Source organism: Nilaparvata lugens, chromosome 4, assembly GCF_014356525.2.
Source record: "Nilaparvata lugens isolate BPH chromosome 4, ASM1435652v1, whole genome shotgun sequence".
NCBI lineage: Eukaryota > Metazoa > Arthropoda > Insecta > Hemiptera > Delphacidae > Nilaparvata > Nilaparvata lugens.
In genome coordinates this window covers 75060245-75082313 of record NC_052507.1, presented here as the reverse complement: position 1 = coordinate 75082313, position 22069 = coordinate 75060245, and the positions used below count along the sequence as shown (strand labels likewise).

Genomic DNA, 22069 nt, shown 5'->3' with positions numbered 1-22069 from the left:
CTTCCGAAAGCAAAACAGGAAGGTCATAGCTCTAGCAAATCTTAGGTACAGTAATCTGAATATCAGGGAATTGTCCAAGTATTTTTTTTTATTCTGATTTGTCTAAATAACCTAAAAGATTATGTTCAATTATGTGAGAGGTTGAGTTTATTCTTTTTATTCTTCCAAATGACAATAAGATGATATTATTATAAATGTTTTAATTATTGAATGATAACACAAATAATGAAAAGTTTTTGATCAGCTGTTTTAGCACACTTGAAATTTGGCCAATCTGAATGTCAACGGAAGTTTAGGTTAGAAGTTCTATCCTACTCTGAAAATAGAATTATTTGAATAGTTTATAATATATATCTTATCTGTATTTTATTCATCCAAATAAAATGATAGTATATTATTACAGAATACTTTATTGAATTCTAGAAGCATAAATGATTCCGTTTATCCACCATGTTCCGTGATAAACGCTGTACTAGGAGGTTTGAGGTTAGATTCTATTATACTCTGAAAATTGAATTTGAATAGTTTATAATATCTCATTTGTATTTCATTCATCCAAATGAAATGATAGTATCTTATTGCAAAAACTTTATTCAATTCTAGAAGCATAAACTGATTCCGTTTCATAAACTATTTTGTAAACACGTTCACATCAAATCAGAATCAGCTGACTTCAAGGTTATTTTACAGCCCTAGGGCCGTAAAAATTTTACCGGCCTGGTCAGAAAACAATCACTTTTGGCCTCCATATGACGCACGTAAACCAGCTCATTACATCCAAGTGGGGCGAAAAAATTTTTATGGCCCTAGGGCTGTAAAATAACCTTGAAGTCAGCTGATTCTGATTTGATGTGAACGTGATTACAAAATAGTTTATGAAACGGAATCAGTTTATGCTTCTAGAATTGAATAAAGTTTTTGCAATAAGATACTATCATTTTATTTGGATGAATGAAATACAAATAATGAGATATTATAAACTATTCAAATTCAATTTTCAGAGTATAATAGAATCTAACCTCAAACCTCCTAGTACAGCGTTTATCACGGAACATGGTGGATAAACGGAATCATTTTATGCTTCTAGAATTCAATAAAGTATTCTGTAATAATATACTATCATTTTATGCTTTTAGAATTCAATAAAGTATTCTGTAATATATACTATCATTTTATGCTTTTAGAATTCAATAAAGTATTCTGTAATAATATACTATCATTTTATGCTTTTAGAATTCAATAAAGTATTCTGTAATAATATACTATCATTTTATTTGGATGAATAAAATACAGATAAGATATATATTATAAACTATTCAAATAATTCTATTTTCAGAGTAGGATAGAACTTCTAACCTAAACTTCCATTGACATTCAGATTGGCCAAATTTCAAGTGTGCTAAAACAGCTGATCAAAAACTTTCCATTGACATTCAGATTGGCCAAATTTCAAGTGTGCTAAAACAGCTGATCAAAAACTTTTCATTCTTTGTGTTTATCATTCAATAATCAAAACATTTATAATAATATCATCTTATTGTCATTTGGAAGAATAAAAAGTATAAACTCAACCTCTTACATATAATTGAACATAATCTTTTAGGTTATTTAGACAAATCAGAATAAAAATAAAAATACTTGGACAATTTCTTGATATTCAGATTACCTCAGATTTGCTAGAGCTATGACCTTCCACTTTTGCTTTCGGAAGTGCTTATAATAGACAATTATTCTCATATATATATATATATTGTTTATTTTCCTGTGTGGCGAAAAATAACGTTCTCACCATGGGCAAAAATGTTTTTTCCGGCTCTCAATCTTTTCTAGTCCTCGGCCTACGGCCTCGGACTTGAAAACCGATTTCGAGCCAGAAAAGTCCCATTTTCGGCCCTAGGTGCGAAATATACTATTAAAAATACCAGCTGATCTTTTCCACCAATCATGCTAGGCCTACGCTGCAACCTTGCAATATCGTAGGCCGTGGCCTTGTATTAGAGGTGGCTATGCAACAAGCATTGTTGATGTTGACATTCAGATTGGCCAAATTTCAAGTGTGCTAAAACAGCTGATCAAAAAACTTTTCATTATTTGTGTTTATTATTCAAGAATCAAAACATTTATAATAATATCATCTTATTGTCATTTGGAAGAATAAAAAGTATAACTCAACCTCTTGCATAATTGAACATAATCTTTTAGGTTATTTAGACAAATCAGAATAAAAAATAAAAATACTTGGACAATTTCCTGATATTCAGATTACCTCAGATTTGCTAGAGCTATGACCTTCCTGTTTTGCTTTAGGAAGTGCCTAATAAACAATTATTCTCATATTTATATTGTTCATTTTTCCGTGTGGCGAAAAATAACGTTCTCACCATGGGCAAAAATGTTTTTCTGGCTCTCAATCTTTCTTTTGAAAACCGATTTCGAGCCGGAAAAGTCTCATTTTCGGCCCTAGGTGCGAAATATACTATTAATGACTAGTTTCAACCATATAGGTCATTTTCAAATTGAAAAAATTTGAATTAAAGCTAACATTTTTCATTTTAAAGTTGGTTTTTACCTTGAAAATGACCTATGGTCGAAATTAGCCGTTAAAATATTTTAAAGTTTCTAATGAAGGGTACTACTAGTTGTTATATTGTTTTTATTAATCTATTTCCTAAAGTATATAAAATTGAATAGGAGATACTTTATAGTAACATTTATAAAACTAGGCTACAGTGTTGTACGAAAATTTCAATCTTTCTAGTACAATATTCATATTTAGATAATAATGTCCGTCTTGTAAAAATGCAAAATTGGTCACATCCTCAGCCATTGAGCATATTCTCTTAGCTTCACGGTCACCATCTACCAGGAACGGCTACAGGTGGGATTCCTTGATTTCTTCTGAAAAATAAATCATAAAAATGTAATGAAGAGTTTTCTAAAATTAGGTACATTACAGTGGATATAAATGCAGCATGTTTAATTTACAGTTCAAATGATAGTATTATTTTCTGCTTGGATCCAAGCTTAAAACAAACATACAGTCAGTTTGGCTGCAAACCATACACTTTTTCTCAACCTCACTTTCAATTACTTGTTAGTGAATCAGTTACAGTGAGGTCCACGTTATAATGGCAGTGTTTGATTACCGTATTGCTATCCTTGTCTATCATTCAACAAAGCGGATAGTGCTCTCTTTCTTGCTTTGCTTTGTTGCCAGATCGTCTTTTAACAATGTAGAATGAATAAAATTAATTAACAAAATATTCCATTTTAATTATGAAAATTCATTATAAAATTCTTGGAAAATAAAATTTCTTGCTCAATAAAATATAATTGATTATTTTAAACGAGAATAATGACCGACGTCTCCAGGAACGGAATGCCCAGCTGGTCGGCGTATTCCTGCATCGCAACAACAAACCATTATAGTGAGGTCCACGTTATAATGGCAGTGTTTGATTAGCAATGGTATTGCTATCCTTGTCAATCATTCAACAAAGCGGATAGCGCTATCTCTTTCTCGCTTTGCTCTGTTGCCAGATCGTCTTTTAACAATGTAGAATTAATATTAATTAACAAAATATTTCATTTTAATTATGAAAATTCTTGGAAATCTTGCTCAATAAAATATAATTGATTATTTTAAACGAGAATAATGAACAGTTAATATACATAAATAAACCTGTATCAGCTACCGTCTATAGAAGACATTGACAAGACAGAGGATCGGCAATGTTGTTTTCCTATCTTTCTCCACTGCCATTATAACGTGGATCTCACTATAGTATACTGACATATTATTATTAAAGCGATACTGACGCTAATGATAAAAGGTAAGCTTACTCCCAAAAACTGTTTCACATAATAATTAGGACTAAGTTTATTATTAGCAACTTCTTTTGTATGTGTATTATAATTATCATATATGTATTTTTAAATAAACTTCTCTGGTTGCAATTCATTGGCAGTTAGAGAAATTATTATTAAAAAGTGATCATATACTAAGCGCTTATAACCACTACCTCCGTAAACTAAGCCATAGTGCATTCTGGTGACGTCAGCACAGGTAGCTGGGCTCCTACACCAATAAAAACAATAGCTGATATAGATCAGCTGAAATCAACAAATTTTTATTTGTGTAGGAACCCTACCTGTGTTGACGTCACACGAATGCACTACTACGGCTTTGTTTACGGAGGTAGTGATATAACGTGAAGTACGGGGCGCGAACGCAAACTACTATCCAACAACGGCACTGTGAGACAATTATCACAGAGGAGTTTAGCCTGTGTTCAAGTGGGACCACCCACGGAAAAATTACAGACATAAAGGAGGTTTTTCACGTACATACAGAAGTTTGGGATGTATTTGTTTGTTTATTTAATTGAATTTGAATGAAAATAAAAAGATTTCACCAAAAACTGAACCAGCATATTAATTCATGAATTACCGACGTGTTTGAACTCACTTTAGGGTTTGTCCGTGATAGACATGTCGCGCTCTGAATGCCGGGAACTCAGTCTTGCTGGTTGCCAATTTGTCGAGGAAGTCTCGCCGAGTGTGCTCGACCTTGCCCTTGGCCTCGGTCACTTGTTGAGGCTTGCGGTACTTGTACCACCAGTACTCGAAGATCAACGTCACACACGCCAATCCAATTCCAACGAATATCACTATGAATACCCCTCCTGCAAAATATAGCATTAAGACGCGTTAACACTTATTGTTTTTGAAGGAACGGATTGAAGGATCCAAAGGTTCAAAGAACCCCACACGTCAACCGAAGCTTATTGTGTTCCCAAGTAGTATGTTAGTTAGGCAAACCAATACCTATGTCCTTTACAAGAGCCAGGAGTTTTTCCCTATACTAACATTCCATTCATCACCTCGTTGCAATCCTTGTCGCAATCCAGTGTGATATGGCAGTCTCTTCAGACTGATTAGTCCTCGTGACCTACGTGAGTTCCACTCCTGGCCTTCTTTGTAGGTCCTTCCGCTGAGAGAGGGGACGCCAAACTGCCTCTAGGGCGCCCGGTGCCCGGCCAACCTCGACTCACCCTCTTGACCCACATTTGTGCCTGAAGTTTCACCCATCTCTGGTCTTTTGGGTTTTTATTTTTGCCCCTCCGAAACTGCCCTGATGGGGCAGATCCCGTGGGTTTGAAGGCAAGGCAACTTCTGGAGTTGCCTTGAGGTCCATTTTAGTCGCCTCCTACGACAAGCATGGATATTGTGGGTGAATTCTGGTTTTCAACACATTCTTGAGTACGATGATCGACTCAAAGCTCCCCCAACCCACAGGGGACAACATTTACTTTCACCTCAGCTCTACAGGTATTTACAATCCTTGGCCTCCCTCACATAGCCTCTCCATCTATCTCGATTCTCGGCCTGCCTCCACCAGCTATCAACTCCAAGCGTCCTTCACGCGTTTACACAGAGTTGTCAATTGAGATTTCAATACATTTCGGCAATTTGTTCCTATAGTCTCTTAAAAAACACAGCAACATTTAACTTGTTTTCCACAGAAAAATTAACAAGCTTTTTGAGATTTCAACACATTTCGGCAATTTGTTGATATAGTCTCTTAAAAAACACAGCAACATGTAACTTAGTCCAGTCAACGAAAGATTATAGAGGGAAAAGTTTGGAAACTATTTTCAAATCCACAGCTCTTTAAAGGATAGTTAAAGGATTAACATATCAAAAGTCCTCACCCCTACCCCCTGTGCAAAAGGGGTGTGGGTGGTTGAAAGTACCATTTTTTTATTTTTCGCATATATCACGGAAATGCATCTTATGAAAATTTGTATTCTCTGCAAAATTGAAGCTTACAAAATTACCAACAAGTGTTGTCCTTTACATGTTTCCCATATCTCTAAAAGTTTCTGAGATATCCGCCCTTGAAGGTAAGACATTTTTTGAAAAAACACTTCTGCCTTCAATTTTTTTATCTTCTCGGCCTTATAATTCTTGAACGATTGATGAAAAAATCCGTGCTGATTATGAGCTGATAGAGCATCAAATTATCTTCAATTTGATGTATATTTCCACTATTTTACGCATTTACCTACGACTGTTGCAGCAATTTTAGTGTTAAGAGTGAAATTTTCTGTTCAGCAACAATAGATCAGTTGACAATGAAATTTGAAGGGAATGTTTGGAACACAATTTTCGACTTTGCAGCTTTGTTGAGACTAGTTTGGAGGTGAGCATATCAAAAATCCCAACCCCTTCATCATGTGCTAAAGGGATGAGGGTGGTTTGAAAGTTGCATTTTCCACTTATTACTTACATGCTTATATCTTGGAAACAATGTGTTATATTGACATAATCAACTACATAAAAATGAAGTTTAATAAATTTCCTACAAGTTTTGTCGAATAGAGGTTTTTTCATCAATCGTTTAAGAATTATAAGGCCGAAAAGATTAAAAATTGAAGGCAGAAGTGTTTTTTCAAAACATGTCTCACCTTCAAGGGCGGATATCTCAGAAACTATGAGAGATATGGGAAAAATGTAAAGGACAAAACTTGTTGGTAATTTTGCAAGGAATACAAATGTTCATAAGATGCATAGTCTCCGTGATATATGCGAAAAATGAAAAAATGGTACTTTCAAACCACCCCCACCCCTTTAGCACAGGGGGTAGGAGTGAGGACTTTTGATATGTTAATCCTCTAACTATCCTCAAAGGAGCTGTGGAGTTGAAAATAGTGTTCCAAACTTTTCCCTCTATACCTTTATTTGAGCATTCGTTGCCTGGACTAACTTGTTTTCCACAGAAAAATTAACAAACTTTTTTGAAGAAAATTATTTGTGAAGAACATTTTGTTGACAGCTCTTGTGTAAAGGTGGCTTAAGATTTCTTTCTTTATTAAATACAGTAATTTCTAATACCGGTATCCTTTTATATTCTCTGAACTCTGATGACAACTGTAAGTAGCCCTGAAGAAATAAAGCAGTAAAGTGAAGTATAACATTACTGTAACTTGTTACCAATATTGTGTATGCTGATTCCATCTGACTGATCATCTTGTTTTTCGCAAACTTTCCTCTCTGGATTCTGATTCCACCAATTTTCTTTCAGCTTTTCCAATCTCCTTTTATTCAATAATTGGAGTATCCTGAAAAAATGAATGAGATACATGAGTACGGTATTGAAGAGCAGAAAGGGTTGAATAAAAAAATCTGGAGTGGCACACTCACACAACTTTCCTTGCCGTTATGAAAATTGATCACCTGACGCTATAGTGTTCACGCGCATCTCAAGTCTACTATTCAAAGATCCTAGCCAGCTGGTGACAGGACAATAACACTGGAGACACACGAAGTCTGCTATCTCTTCATAGTGAATGATTTAATAGAATCAACATTTGACAACGGTTTGCAATTGAAATAATATCATTTTCTCGAATTTCGAGCATATTTTAAATTTTAGGTGAAAATGTTACTGAACAATTAATTGTAGAGATTTTCATGCTCAATCTTTTCCACTTGGAATTTTCTGTTTAAATTGTATCTGAAGCCTGATAATTGGGAATCTAAAATCAAACTTTGCATAGATAATTTTTACAGATATGGGACTTGTGGCAGTTGATGGAGCTTATCAATGACTATTTTAGGTATATATTTGATCAAAATCGTTGGAGCCGTTTTCGAGAATATCACGAAAAACCCTGTTTTTGACAACATTTTCGCCATTTTATCCGCCATCTTGAATTGCATTAGATCGAAATTGTTCGTGTCGGATCCTTAAATTGTAAGGACCTTAAGTTTCAAAGTTCAAGTCATTCCGTTAATTGGGAGATGAGATATCGTGTACACAGACACACAACACATACAGACCAATACCCAAAAACCACTTTTTTGGACTCAGGGGACCTTGAAACGTATAGAAATTGGGGTAGGCCTACCTTAATTTTTTTCGGAAAGCAATACTTTCCTTACCTATGGTAATATAGGGCAGGGAAAGTGAAAATTAGATAAATGAAGAGATGAAGAGGAAGAACTAATAAATAAAAAGAAGAGAAATGAATTGATTGATTTACTGTAGTTACTCGCAGTCAAGACAATCAGATAATTTTCTTTATTAAGAGGAGTTAGGACTCTGGGTCCTCTCTGCCTCACGACCCTTAATGAACAGAGAGTATTGAAAAGAAATCAATATTGATAACAATTTTTCCTTTCATGCTTCCCGTGCGAGACATTGTATTGCACTAAACCACATGACTATTCATTGATACTGATTCAATATGGGTAATAGGTGTTTTTTATAATTTTTTTGTGGTTTTATAATTTCAAAAAAGTTTATTGTTTTGTAAAAAGAAGTAAAAGATGATTTCTAAGAAAAAGGGTAGGCTACTTATTCCATTTTATTCCTATCAATTAAGTAGCCCTTGGTACTCATAATGATTCAACATATTTTCTCAATGCCTTGTTCAATGAGGTTATACTTACGCATTATTGAACTGGTCCTTGAGATGAGAGCCTTGCTGGACAGCTATAGCGTAAGGCTTTCGCGAGAATTCGTCACCAACAACTTGGAGATCACAGTTGGTCAATACTTGATATCTTATATCCGTTGCATCACCTATAAAGTTCAAACTTATTAAAATTAGGAAAATACTCCAAATCCGGAATACAGAATAATGCCCAATGTTTTGACTCTATACATTTATTCATACATTGATAGACTACATCTATATATATTCAGAAGCGAAATGGCACTCACTCACTGACTGACTGACTCACTCACTCACTCGCAGAGCTAAAAATCTACCGGACCAAAAACGTTCAAATTTGGTAGGTAGGTTCAGTTGGCCCTTTAGAGGCGCACTAAGAAATCTTTTGGCAATATTTTAACTCTAAGGGTGGTTTTTAAGGGTTTAAAGTTCGTCTTTTAGCATGTATATTCTTCTTATTCTCTTAATTATAATTGAAAAATGACCATACCATATGTTAATATAGAACTATAATCTAGAGATAGTACCTCTTCGAAACAGTTGTTACTGGTAACTAAATTAATAATTTTGTCAGGTTGGCATTAAGTTGAATTGACTTTGTTAGGTTGGCACCAAGTTGAAGATTGAAATGCATTTATTGCGGGAAAATTGATTGGGCACTGCTACTTCAATCAGAGCTATTCCTGGGAATATTATATTATACTCGCTTCGCTCGCCATATCCGTTTAGCCAGACGTTTAGTCTGGACCCTCGACTGGATCGTCCTAACATATGATAAAAATGCCCAAATGAAAAATGCAGGCGAGCGAAGCGAGCCTGCTGATCTCACTTTTGGACGATCCAGTCGGGGGTCCTGGCTAGACGGTTATGGCGAGCGAAGCGAGCCTGACGGCTAGTACAATATAATTCTCAACTATGAATGATTGAGATAGGAACAACAGGCTTAAAGCCCAAACTGTTCCTTTCCCAAATTTATACAGAAATTGTCCAAAAATAGGTTATGTTTACACTTATAGCTCATTAACATTACACTTATACAAACTTTATTAACTTACACTTTATAGTGAGATTAACGTTATAAAGTCAGCACCTGATTAATATTGGTTTGCTATCCTTGTCTGTCATTAGACAAAGCAGATAGCTCAATCCTTTTCTAGCTCCGCACCAATACCAAATCGTTTGTAGACTAGGTGAGACTTTGCTTACAAAAATACGGTACTGGTCCACTCCTCTGTTGGAGCGCATTTCTTTTGACTTTATCAAGGTGCGTACAGATATACGCGCTGCGAACATGAGCAATTCACTTTTAATCAGCTGACTATATCTGTATTTTTACAGAAACGGTAAGATACAGATATAGAAAGCTTGGCATCAGCTGATTAAAAGTGAATTGCTCATGTTCGCGGCGCGTATATCTGTACGCACCTTAACGTGAGCCTCACTATAGAAAATACAGGTCTTTAGAGAAAAAATAAGGAATTGCTCAAAATCTGCTGCAGTGGTATGAAATTCTGAAACGAAGAAATGCATTAAAATTGTAAAAAGTTTTTTGCTTACATGATAATATCGGGGCACCGAGCTTCGCTCGTTATTTTTATTAATTGTTAAACAGAACGCAATTCTCTAAAATGATCGTGTTTATATTTTACAGCTGGCCATACGTCAGCTTATGAATTTCGGGGATGCGATATTTTTATTCATTCCACAGAATCACTCGCTAACTTTTTACTATCCACAGACGACGAAAGTCTCAGCTGTTTCAGCCAAGGATGAATTATCCTTTTAATATCGTTCAGCAAGTTTTCCTAAGGATGAGACCTAGTGCAATCGAATTTTTATATCATAAACCTACTATGATAAATAACTTTTGTTAAATAACAAAATATACAAATAACCAGATAACCAAATATAAAAATATAAACAGATATACAGAAATTGCTCGCTTAATATAATAGGATATACGATGTAATATATATTCTATTGGGAAGAAAACTAAATGAATACGGTATTGAAAAACACAAATTTAAATTATTGCCAACACTTCTATGAAAAGTACCACACAACATAACTGTAATGTTGAATGATTTTTATTATTATGATTTTGGATGTTTGAATAATCACCACAGTATAAAGAGGAAAATAATTCATCATCATCCACGGCTCTACAATCCAAAACGGATCTTGGCCTCCTCCAGCAATCGCCTCCATTCTACTCTGTCCATGGCAGCTCGTCTCCAGTTTCTTACACCAAGCCTCCTTGCATCTTCAGTGACTGAGTCCATCCATCTCAGTCTTGGTCGACCAGGGCGTCTTCTTCCTTCCATGTTGTAATTCATGATTCTTTCAGCCGGATATGAGTCATCAGCTCTTTCAGCATGGCCTGCCCACCTAAGTCTCCCTACTCTGATAATAGCCAGTGCATTAGTGTGGGCGTACATATCATATATATCCCTATTCTTTCTTCTGTGCCACACTCCATCAATTTGCACACCACCAAAAATTCGGCGTAGAATCTTTCATTCGAAAATGTTGATCATATTCTCATCCAGTTTTGTAAGGGGCCATGCCTCACTGGCATAGGTCAGCACAGGCAGAATCAGTGAGCGGTAGATTCTTATCTTTGTCTCTCGGCTGAAATTCCTTGATCTGAAGTGTTTGGTTAAACCGAAGTATGTCCTATTTGCAAGTAGGATTTTTCGCCTGATCTCATGTGTTGTTTCATTTTTTGAGTTTACTGAAGACCCAAGGTAGACGAATTCATCAACCACCTCCAAACCACAATTAGCTATCAGGTCAGACTGAGCAACATTCAATCTATGAGCATTGGACCTTGATGAGACCATGATCTTTGTTTTCTGCTTGTTTACAATCAGTCCCATACTATTTGCTGCTTCTCTCATGCTATTATATGCCTCCATCATATAGGGAACTGATCTGGCTGCAATGTCAATGTCATCAGCATAAGCCAGTAATTGAATTGTCTTATTGAGCAGGATTTCTCTAGTGTCAATTTTGGGGTCTCGTATTACTTTCTCCAATGTCACATTGAAAAGCAGACATGCTAAAGCATCACCCTGCCTAAGACCATTGTAAGACTGATGCGGAAAATAATTAAAAATTCTATTTCATCTTTTGATGTTGATTAAATGCTGTATGACAAAGATATTGATTTTTCCTGTTATTATTGTACTATTTTTGGATGAATATAAACCGTTTTAATTACATTTGAAATTTGATGAATCAACTCATGTTATCATTACCAAGATAGGCGAATCCCTCGCTGGATGATTTGGAAGCTCGCACTCTGTCAATGGCCTCGTCCAGAGTCTGCGGCAGACCTGCCTCCCGCATCGCCTGCCACATTTTCGTGTACTTGTCACTCACCGGGTAATCCCACACGGCAAGCTTGGCTCGCTCTACCTCGCTCAGGCTGTCGTTCAGGCTCATGTCTTTCCAAATCCTACACACATCACAATTCAATACTGTTTAAATTCAATTTTCAAATACATATTGGATTCAACATAAATATAGATACACTTTGCTCAAACTGTCGTTCAGAATCACGTCTTCTCAAATCCAACACAAGATAACAATTCAATACTGTTTGAATTCAAGTTCAAATACAGATTGGATCAAAGTTCAAATACAGATTGAATTCAAGTTCAAATACAGATTGAATTCAACATAAACATAGATACACTTTGCTCAAACTGTCGTTCAGACTCACGTCTTCTCAAATCCAACACAAGATAACAATTCAATACTGTTTGAATTCAAGTTCAAATACAGATTGGATTAAAGTTCAAGTACAGATTGAATTCAAGTTCAAATACAGATTGAATTCAACATAAACATAGATACACGGCTCTACAATCCAAAACGGATCTTGGCCTCCTCCAGCAATCGCCTCCATTCTACTCTGTCCATGGCAGCTCGTCTCCAGTTTCTTACACCAAGCCTCCTTGCATCTTCAGTGACTGAGTCCATCCATCTCAGTCTTGGTCGACCAGGGCGTCTTCTTCCTTCCATGTTGTAATTCATGATTCTTTCAGCCGGATATGAGTCATCAGCTCTTTCAGCATGGCCTGCCCACCTAAGTCTCCCTACTCTGATAATAGCCAGTGCATTAGTGTGGCGTACATATCATATATATCCCTATTCTTTCTTCTGTGCCACACTCCATCAATTTGCACACCACCAAAAATTCGGCGTAGAATCTTTCATTCGAAAATGTTGATCATATTCTCATCCAGTTTTGTTAGGGGCCATGCCTCACTGGCATAGGTCAGCACAGGCAGAATCAGTGAGCGGTAGATTCTTATCTTTGTCTCTCGGCTCAAATTCCTTGATCTGAAGTGTTTGGTTAAACCGAAGTATGTCCTATTTGCAAGTAGGATTCTTCGCCTGATCTCATGTGTTGTTTCATTTTTTGAGTTTACTGAAGACCCAAGGTAGACGAATTCATCAACCACCTCCAAACCACAATTAGCTATCAGGTCAGACTGAGCAACATTCAATCTATGAGCATTGGACCTTGATGAGACCATGATCTTTGTTTTCTGCTTGTTTACAATCAGTCCCATACTATTTGCTGCTTCTCTCATGCTATTATATGCCTCCATCATATAGGGAACTGATCTGGCTGCAATGTCAATGTCATCAGCATAAGCCAGTAATTGAATTGTCTTATTGAGCAGGATTCCTCTAGTGTCAATTTTGGAGTCTCGTATTACTTTCTCCAATGTCACATTGAAAAGCAGACATGCTAAAGCATCACCCTGCCTAAGACCATTGTAAGACTGATGCGGAAAATAATTAAAAATTCTATTTCATCTTTTGATGTTGATTAAATGCTGTATGACAAAGATATTGATTTTTCCTGTTATTATTGTACTATTTTTGGATGAATATAAACCGTTTTAATTACATTTGAAATTTGATGAATCAACTCATGTTATCATTACCAAGATAGGCGAATCCCTCGCTGGATGATTTGGAAGCTCGCACTCTGTCAATGGCCTCGTCCAGAGTCTGCGGCAGACCTGCCTCCCGCATCGCCTGCCACATTTTCGTGTACTTGTCACTCACCGGGTAATCCCACACGGCAAGCTTGGCTCGCTCTACCTCGCTCAGGCTGTCGTTCAGGCTCATGTCTTTCCAAATCCTACACACATCACAATTCAATACTGTTTAAATTCAATTTTCAAATACATATTGGATTCAACATAAATATAGATACACTTTGCTCAAACTGTCGTTCAGACTCACGTCTTCTCAAATCAAACACAAGATAACAATTCAATAATGTTTGAATTCAAGTTCAAATACAGATTGGATCAAAGTTCAAATACAGATTGAATTCAAGTTCAAATACAGATTGAATTCAACATAAACATAGATACACTTTGCTCAAACAGTCGTTCAGACTCACGTCTTCTCAAATCCAACACAAGATAACAATTCAATACTGTTTGAATTCAAGTTCAAACCACAATTAGCTATCAGGTCAGACTGAGCAACATTCAATCTATGAGCATTGGACCATGATGAGACCATGATCTTTGTTTTCTGCTTGTTTACAATCAGTCCCATACTATTTGCCGCTCCTCTCATGATATTATATGTCTCCATCATATAGGGAACTGATCTGGCTGCAATGTCAATGTCATCAGCATAAGCCAGTAATTGAATTGTCTTATTGAGCAGGATTTCTCTAGTGTCAATTTTGGGGTCTCGTATTACTTTCTCCAATGTCACATTGAAAAGCAGACATGCTAAAGCATCACCCTGCCTAAGACCATTGTAAGACTGATGCGGAAAATAATTAAAAATTCTATTTCATCTTTTGATGTTGATTAAATGCTGTATGACAAAGATATTGATTTTTCCTGTTATTATTGTACTATTTTTGGATGAATATAAACCGTTTTAATTACATTTGAAATTTGATGAATCAACTCATGTTATCATTACCAAGATAGGCGAATCCCTCGCTGGATGATTTGGAAGCTCGCACTCTGTCAATGGCCTCGTCCAGAGTCTGCGGCAGACCTGCCTCCCGCATCGCCTGCCACATTTTCGTGTACTTGTCACTCACCGGGTAATCCCACACGGCAAGCTTGGCTCGCTCTACCTCGCTCAGGCTGTCGTTCAGGCTCATGTCTTTCCAAATCCTACACACATCACAATTCAATACTGTTTAAATTCAATTTTCAAATACATATTGGATTCAACATAAATATAGATACACTTTGCTCAAACTGTCGTTCAGACTCACGTCTTCTCAAATCAAACACAAGATAACAATTCAATACTGTTTGAATTCAAGTTCAAATACAGATTGGATCAAAGTTCAAATACAGATTGAATTCAAGTTCAAATACAGATTGAATTCAACATAAACATAGATACACTTTGCTCAAACTGTCGTTCAGACTCACGTCTTCTCAAATCCAACACAAGATAACAATTCAATACTGTTTGAATTCAAGTTCAAATACAGATTGGATTCAAGTTCAAGTACAGATTGAATTCAAGTTCAAATACAGATTGAATTCAAGTTCAAATACAGATTGAATTCAAGTTCAAATACAGATTGAATTCAAGTTCAAATACAGATTGGATTCAAGTTCAAATACAGATTGAATTCAAGTTCAAATACAGATTGAATCCAAGTTCAAATACAGATTGGATTCAAGTTCAAATACAGATTGAATTCAAGTTCAAATACAGATTGAATTCAAGTTCAATACAGATTGAATTCAAGTTCAAATACAGATCGAATTCAAGTTCAAATACAGATTGAATTCAAGTTCAAATACAGATTGAATTCAAGTTCAAATACAGATTGAATTCAAGTTCAAATACAGATGAATTCAAGTTCAAACACAGTTTGGATTCAAGTTCAATACAGATTGAATACAAGTTCAAATGCAGATTGAATTCAAGTTCAAATACAGATTGAATTCAAGTTCAAATACAGATTGAATTCAAGTTCATATACAGATTGAATTCAAGTTCAAATACAGATTGAATTCAAGTTTAAATACAGATTCACATCGCTGAAACTTTCGTTCAATTTCATGTCTTTTCAAATCCTACACATGACAACCCAATTTTCAAACATTAATTGGATTCAACATGAATATAAATCCACCTCGTTCAAACTGTCGTTCAGGCTCATGTCTTTCCAAATCCTTCACAAGATAACTATTATAGATTAAAATTCAATACTGTTTAAATTCTATTTTCAGATAAAGATTAAATTCAACTTGAATATAGAACCACCTCGTTTAAAATGTCGTTCCGACTCATGTTTTTCCAAATCCTACACACATTACAACCCAATTTTCAAAAACACAGATTGAATTTAACATGAAATATAGATCCACCAGACTCAGGCTTCCCTCAGGCTCATGTCTTTCCAAATCCTACTGATCGAGTTCAAAACTGTTTGAATTCAATTTTCAAATACATATTAAATTCATTGTATTTTATCTTTAGGGCTACTTTTAGTATTAATAAAAATCTAAATCTGAGCACCCTTTTAAATTATTTTGTCACGACATAATTTAAAAGGGTACTCACATTTAGAGTTTTATTTATATTGAATTCAATTTAGAGTATAAAACCGTATTATTATTTAGCGTATGGCAGATACACAACAAATATATAGCTCATGAGTCTCAAATGCCTAGATATACACTGTATATTTCCAAATTCTTTGAGATGTTGTGTAGTTTTCGGTCAGGAGAACATAAGTTTGTCCGACCGCCATTATTTGCTAGTCCATATAAAACCGTAGTTCAGTACAGACTGTAATATAAGATATAATTCCATATAAATACAGAATAAATAGGTCAGAGCAGACTTCAATGTCCAAGTTTTCTCTTAGAAGATAAACTTTATTGTTATCAAAACCAAATTGGATATAGTTCAGATTTATTTTTAAAGGGAAACTTAGTAGTTTTTCTTTTTAGTTTCATAGTCTCTAGTAGAAAGGAAAAGTGTATACTGGACTTTTTGTAATTAAAAACCGTTTAATACGAACAGCGTAGTTCACTGCGTACTTCAATATTAAGGCCGATTATTTTCAAAATGGTCATCACATTCATTTGAATGCGATGAATGCTTTCCATGAATGAATGCATGTTTGCGATGCAGTCGGCGACCAATGGCTCGGAATTTTGAATAACAGAATTGCAAGTTTTGTTAATTTTTTGCAAGACTTGCAAACTTTTTATGGCTTAGCAATAATATTCTAGGTCGATAATGCAATACATCTTTGTAAATTGATATGTATTCCTATAGACTAAAAACATATATCTATGTATTCTTGTGCACTGTATATGACAATAAAGAATTATTGAATTGAATTGAATGCTTGTCATGAATGTTTGCCGTGTGGGATTACCACAATGATTTCATAGAACTGGTTCTTATACTAATCATAGCATAATTTCCATCAATATTTTCTACTTTGAATAGTAGCCTACGGTAGATAGAATGATAAGCCCACACAATAAAACACTTACCAACTGGAACTAATCTGGAGAGGAGCCAATATTGGAATTTTAAAGCATTTTCAAACTAACAAGATTAATTTCAGGGCAGTAAGCTACCAAGAAGAAGAGAGGAAATGAAACTCAAGCCGATTAAGTTACTGTCGACTACTGTCTATTATTACTGTTTTGGCCAGGTGAGTGTGAGAACGGTACAGTACGAGAGACTACCATAGCGTCACATAGCTTCACAAAAAAGAGCTACCAGGACTATCGGCTTGAGTTAACAGTGAAATTTGGAACATAAACACCCTATACCATGAGAAATGGGATATCTTCTTATTATATATTTTCTATATGATTTTACTTACTGGAACATTCCACAAAATAAAACATACAATTTACTATGAATAAATATAGTTATAGTGACTGACTCATAGAACTTAGCCTCGATATCAGCCATGCGCTGGAAGTAAGTCATGGCCGAAGATCCATTGAGCGGCGCGTACTGGATCTTGTACTGCTTGGAGAGGTCGTCGAGGCTCTCGACCGGAGTGTCGAGGCGAGACACTGTGAGGAAGGCGGCCAGGTTGGCCGTGTAGGAGGCGATTATGATGAAGCCAAACAGCCACCAAGTGGCCGCCACCAGTCGCCCTGACAGGTTCTTCGGCGCTTCTCCGCCGCCCTACAACAGCCGGCAACATAACACTTTCAACCGTCAGCATTAAATAATATATTTCAACAATAATAGGATCCGTTTTGAACTGTTTTCGACGACACCAGAGTCTAATTTAAAAAAAGAACAAAATAAGACTGTATAGTGTCGTCGAAAATACAAAGTTCAAAACGGATTATCACTTTCAGTTCGTCATGGATAATGAAATAGATGAGTAAATAATAGGACATTTAATGTTTCTCATTCAACTAATTCTAACCGTATTATACTGTATTTACTGTATTAACGTAGAGCGCTTAGCTCTAGGGACAAACTAATTCCGCTAGATGTACTATTCACTTGCTGCCCGAGCATAGCGGGCGTAAAACCGTGCTTTAAAGGTACACATACCAGCGGCTATTATTGTGTCTATAAAATAAGTTTAAGCATCAACTTTATTCATCAAGAACAGCGCTACAAGTTGCTATGAATTTGAAGTCTATAGAACGAACATTGAATGTGAAAAAGAAGTTTAAAATGCATGAAAATTCAATTTTCTCAGATTTTCAAAAGAAAAGTTGACGTAATTTTTGCTATATTGAAGACGAGACTTGCTTATTTTTCTCAATTTTTTCTGACCAGTAGTTTTTGTAGGGTATGTGTACCATCTACCTCAAAAAGTGACTTTTGAAGCCCTATTGTTAGCTAACAGAAGCTGATGAAATATTTCAATTGCATAGATTATGTCCTAAGAACCTGTCCAATAGATTAGAAAAAGAGAAAAACTTTTTTGAGAAAAAATTATTGAATGCACAACCTCAATCAAAACGTTATATACTCGTATTATAAGATATATTGGGTACAATTTCTATTTTGTTTGTTTTCCATATAATTTTTTGAGATCCACATTGATTGACATAAATCAACAATCACACTGGACATACACTTAATCTATTTTTTCTTGATTCTTTATTTGTTGGATTTGTTGGGCTGGAACCGAGGGCTTACTCCATTCCTATGCTTAGCGAAGCGGTTCCGGAATCTCTACAATTTAATAAATACATCGTCACGGTATTGGGTCTTCTTGCTCTTAATTAGCTCTTTCTTTCCATTTGAGAAATTTATCTTGATTATGCATCATCATCATCATCCATCATGGACTAGGCTTGTAAAGCCTGTTCCGGTGTCCACCGCTTCCTCGGTCTTCCGACGTCCCTTTTCCCATCCAACTGCAACTTCCAAGCTTCTAGTGGAAGACGAGTTGGTGGCATACGGCGCAGGTGATTTGTCCACTTCATTCTGTATTTTTAATGATTGCTGTTAGTGGTTGCACATTGCACTCACTTCGAATTGTTTCATTACTTATGTGGTCTCGTCTCGAGTATCCTTGAATGCTGCGCAGAAACCTCATCTCTGATGCCTGAATTCGTGAGTCCATACCTCACTACCGTATGTCATTAAAGGGATGGCCATTGTCCTATAGAACTTAATCTCAGTCTCTTTTCTGGCCTTACCCTTTAATGTTCGGTGAATGACTCCACAAATTGAGTGAGACTTTCCTATTTTCTGAGGTATATCACATTCTCTGTCATAGGATACATCACAGCCGAGATATTTAAAGTTGCTCACCTGTTCCATTATTATATTATTCAGAACTATTTGATTATGCACTCTTCACAAATGGTGACAAAAACAGCAAGGAAGTGCAATAGTCTATAGGTTGCACTCCATCATTCTAGCATATGTTAACTTACTATAATATATATTATTTTTCTTATTATTGTTTCACTCTCTATTTACTTTCATTTTGTTATAAGCTTGCTTCTATAGGAATTCTCCCCATTCACAGACGTATAGTCTTCTTGGGGGATTCCACTTTTCAATGTTGTTACAATTTTAAAACAAAATAGTAATGTAATTCATCTTTATATTTATTATTTTACTGTAACTAAATTACACAATATATACAATATTGTACAAATTTTAAAGTTCATGTAGAAGTAAATTGAATTGAGAATTTATTATTTGTCATATCGGCATTGACAATAGCCATGTACATTTAACAAGAAAAATGTAACAATCATATTATTTATTTATGCATGGGCAATAGATACAATTCAGGTGTAAACAACAGGCATTCACCCAAAACTGCTTTCAACCTTAATTCAAAATAAACAGTCTAGAGGTTATGAAGAGTTCATGATTTGATTTACATTCAATTTCAATTTTTCAAGTCCAAAAAAATGTATCAACTCGAATTTTGAATTTATCTGATCAATTATCCACTTCAAACACAGAACCAAACAAGAATATTTTGATAAATTATGAAAATTTAGACTTGATACATGATTAAAATACCATTTCAAAAATAATTTCAGTTACAGCTTAATCCCATATAACAATCAATCAGAGTCAACACAAAAGAGGTTTTATACAATTATTTTTCACTTGTCATAAAAAAATCTTCCCTTAAATAAGGTTTTATTCCCTCAATATTCTATAGATTGTTGGCATTTAATCAGTTGATTAGGAATTGCCAACTATAGGGACACTGAGCTATCAACCAGCCCTTGAGCCTTGTCCCGAAAATATTGGGTGATTTAGGCTCAACTCACACTTACGCGACTCAGGTCGAGAAGAGACTCACCTCTAGTTGAGAGCATGACGTGTTTTCAAATGGTGACACTCAGACCAGTCGATTCTAGTCTCCGCGACGTCACCATTTGAAAACACATTCTCTCGACTAGAGGGGAGTCTCTTCTCGACCTGAGTCGCGTAAGTGTGAGTTGAGCCTAAGCCTCTTCCAAGTGGGTTGATAGTGAATTGAACACTTTTTTACCAATATGCTGTGAGATAGATTTGTAAATGGTCCTTCGATAAAGTTTGTAATAAACAATTATTATTATTAAACGAAAATCCAAAGTTATGTGCTGTAAACCACCCCGAAGACTTCTGCTATTGCACATATTGACAACAGCTAGATGGAAACATTTGTAATAAACATTTAGGTTTACATGATTAATTCGATTACCAACTCACTTGTGGTGTTAAAGATGTCATACAGAACCACAAGCATTCTTTCAAATTGAATTCCCGTTTTTCCTCGTCATCTTTGTATTTTTCTCTATTATTTTGGTAACTGTAAGGACTCCACCGATCAAAAATCCACATAAGAAAACTGGAAACAAAATAATTTCAAATATATAAACTACAGTTTTCAGATGAATTAATTCAAACATTATTGTTTATTGTTTTAGAAGGGACGGATTCAACGATCCAAAGGTTTCATCTTCGGAACTGACAACGTTTTGAAGCATCTAAATTTGAAAATCTACTTTGTGAAAATATTTGAGGACTGAAAAGTTTGTGAATTATTGAAGAACTACAAGACAACCTATTTCGGACTAGGTGTTATCTAAATATTTGGGAGAGGAATAGCACAATGTTACCTTATTTTTCCTCTCCCTATCATTTTGATAATGTACTTATTGTATAAATGAATAAAGAATTATAAATGAAATGAAAGGTTCATAGAACCCCACACGTCAACCGAAGCTTATTGTGTTCACAAGTAGTATGTTAGTTAGGCAAACCAATACCTATGTTCTTTACAAGAACCAGGTGTTTTTCTCTATACTAACATTCCATTCATCACCTGGTTGCAATCCTTGTCGCAATCCAGTGTGATATGCTTTGCAGTCTCTTCAGACTGATTAGTCCTCGTGACCTACGTGAGTTCCACTCCTGACCTTCTTTGTAGGTCCTTCCGCTGAGGAAGGGGCGGCCAAGTTGTCTGTAGGGCGCCCGACCACCCCTGACTCAGCCTCTTGACCCACATTTGTGCCTGGTTTTTCACCCATCACTGGTCTCTTGGGTTTTCTCTTTTTGCCCCTCCGAAACTTCGCAGGGTCAAAAGCCTCACCTCTCTCAAGAAGTTTTGCCTGAATGGCCGCCCTTCTTTGAGCAGTGGTGAGTTTTGGCCTCTCCACCCACAAACTCGTGACCTACGTGAGTTCCACTCCTGGCCTTTTTGTAGGTCCTTCCGCTGAGAGAGGGGACGCCAAACTGCCTCTGGGGCTTCCGGGCGACCGGCCACCCTCGACTCAGCCTCTTGACCCACATTTGTGCCTGGAGTTTCGCCCATCACTGGTCTCGTAGGTTTTTCTTTTTGCCCCTCCGAAACTGCCCTGATGGAGCAGCTCCCGTGGGTTTGAAGGCAAGGCAACTTCTGGAGTTGCCTTGAGGTCCATTTTAGTCGCCTCCTACGACAAGCATGGATACTGTGGGTGAATTCTGGTTTTCAACACATTCTTGAGTACGATGATCGACTCAAAGCTCCCCCAACCCATAGGGGGCAATTCAAACATTGTACAAGAGATTTATGATTCAAATTCATCAAATAAGAAATCAAGGCTCGGTTGCACAAAAACCTGTTAAATTTTGATCATGAT

At 35.9% G+C, this 22069-nt stretch overlaps 1 protein-coding gene across 1 annotated transcript in view; it reads right to left on the bottom strand.

Annotated features, from left to right (window-relative positions):
• Positions 1-2494: 2494 nt before the first annotated feature.
• Positions 2495-22069, bottom strand: part of LOC111056104 (ionotropic receptor 25a) — a 56283-nt gene continuing 36708 nt past the window's right edge. The window contains 8 exon segments of the mRNA XM_039427103.1: positions 2495-2898; positions 4469-4685; positions 6997-7124; positions 8458-8590; positions 13427-13648; positions 14436-14635; positions 17398-17648; positions 20658-20796. Of these exon segments, the coding sequence (XP_039283037.1) occupies positions 2853-2898; positions 4469-4685; positions 6997-7124; positions 8458-8590; positions 13427-13648; positions 14436-14635; positions 17398-17648; positions 20658-20796 (1336 nt within the window). The 3' untranslated portion in view covers positions 2495-2852.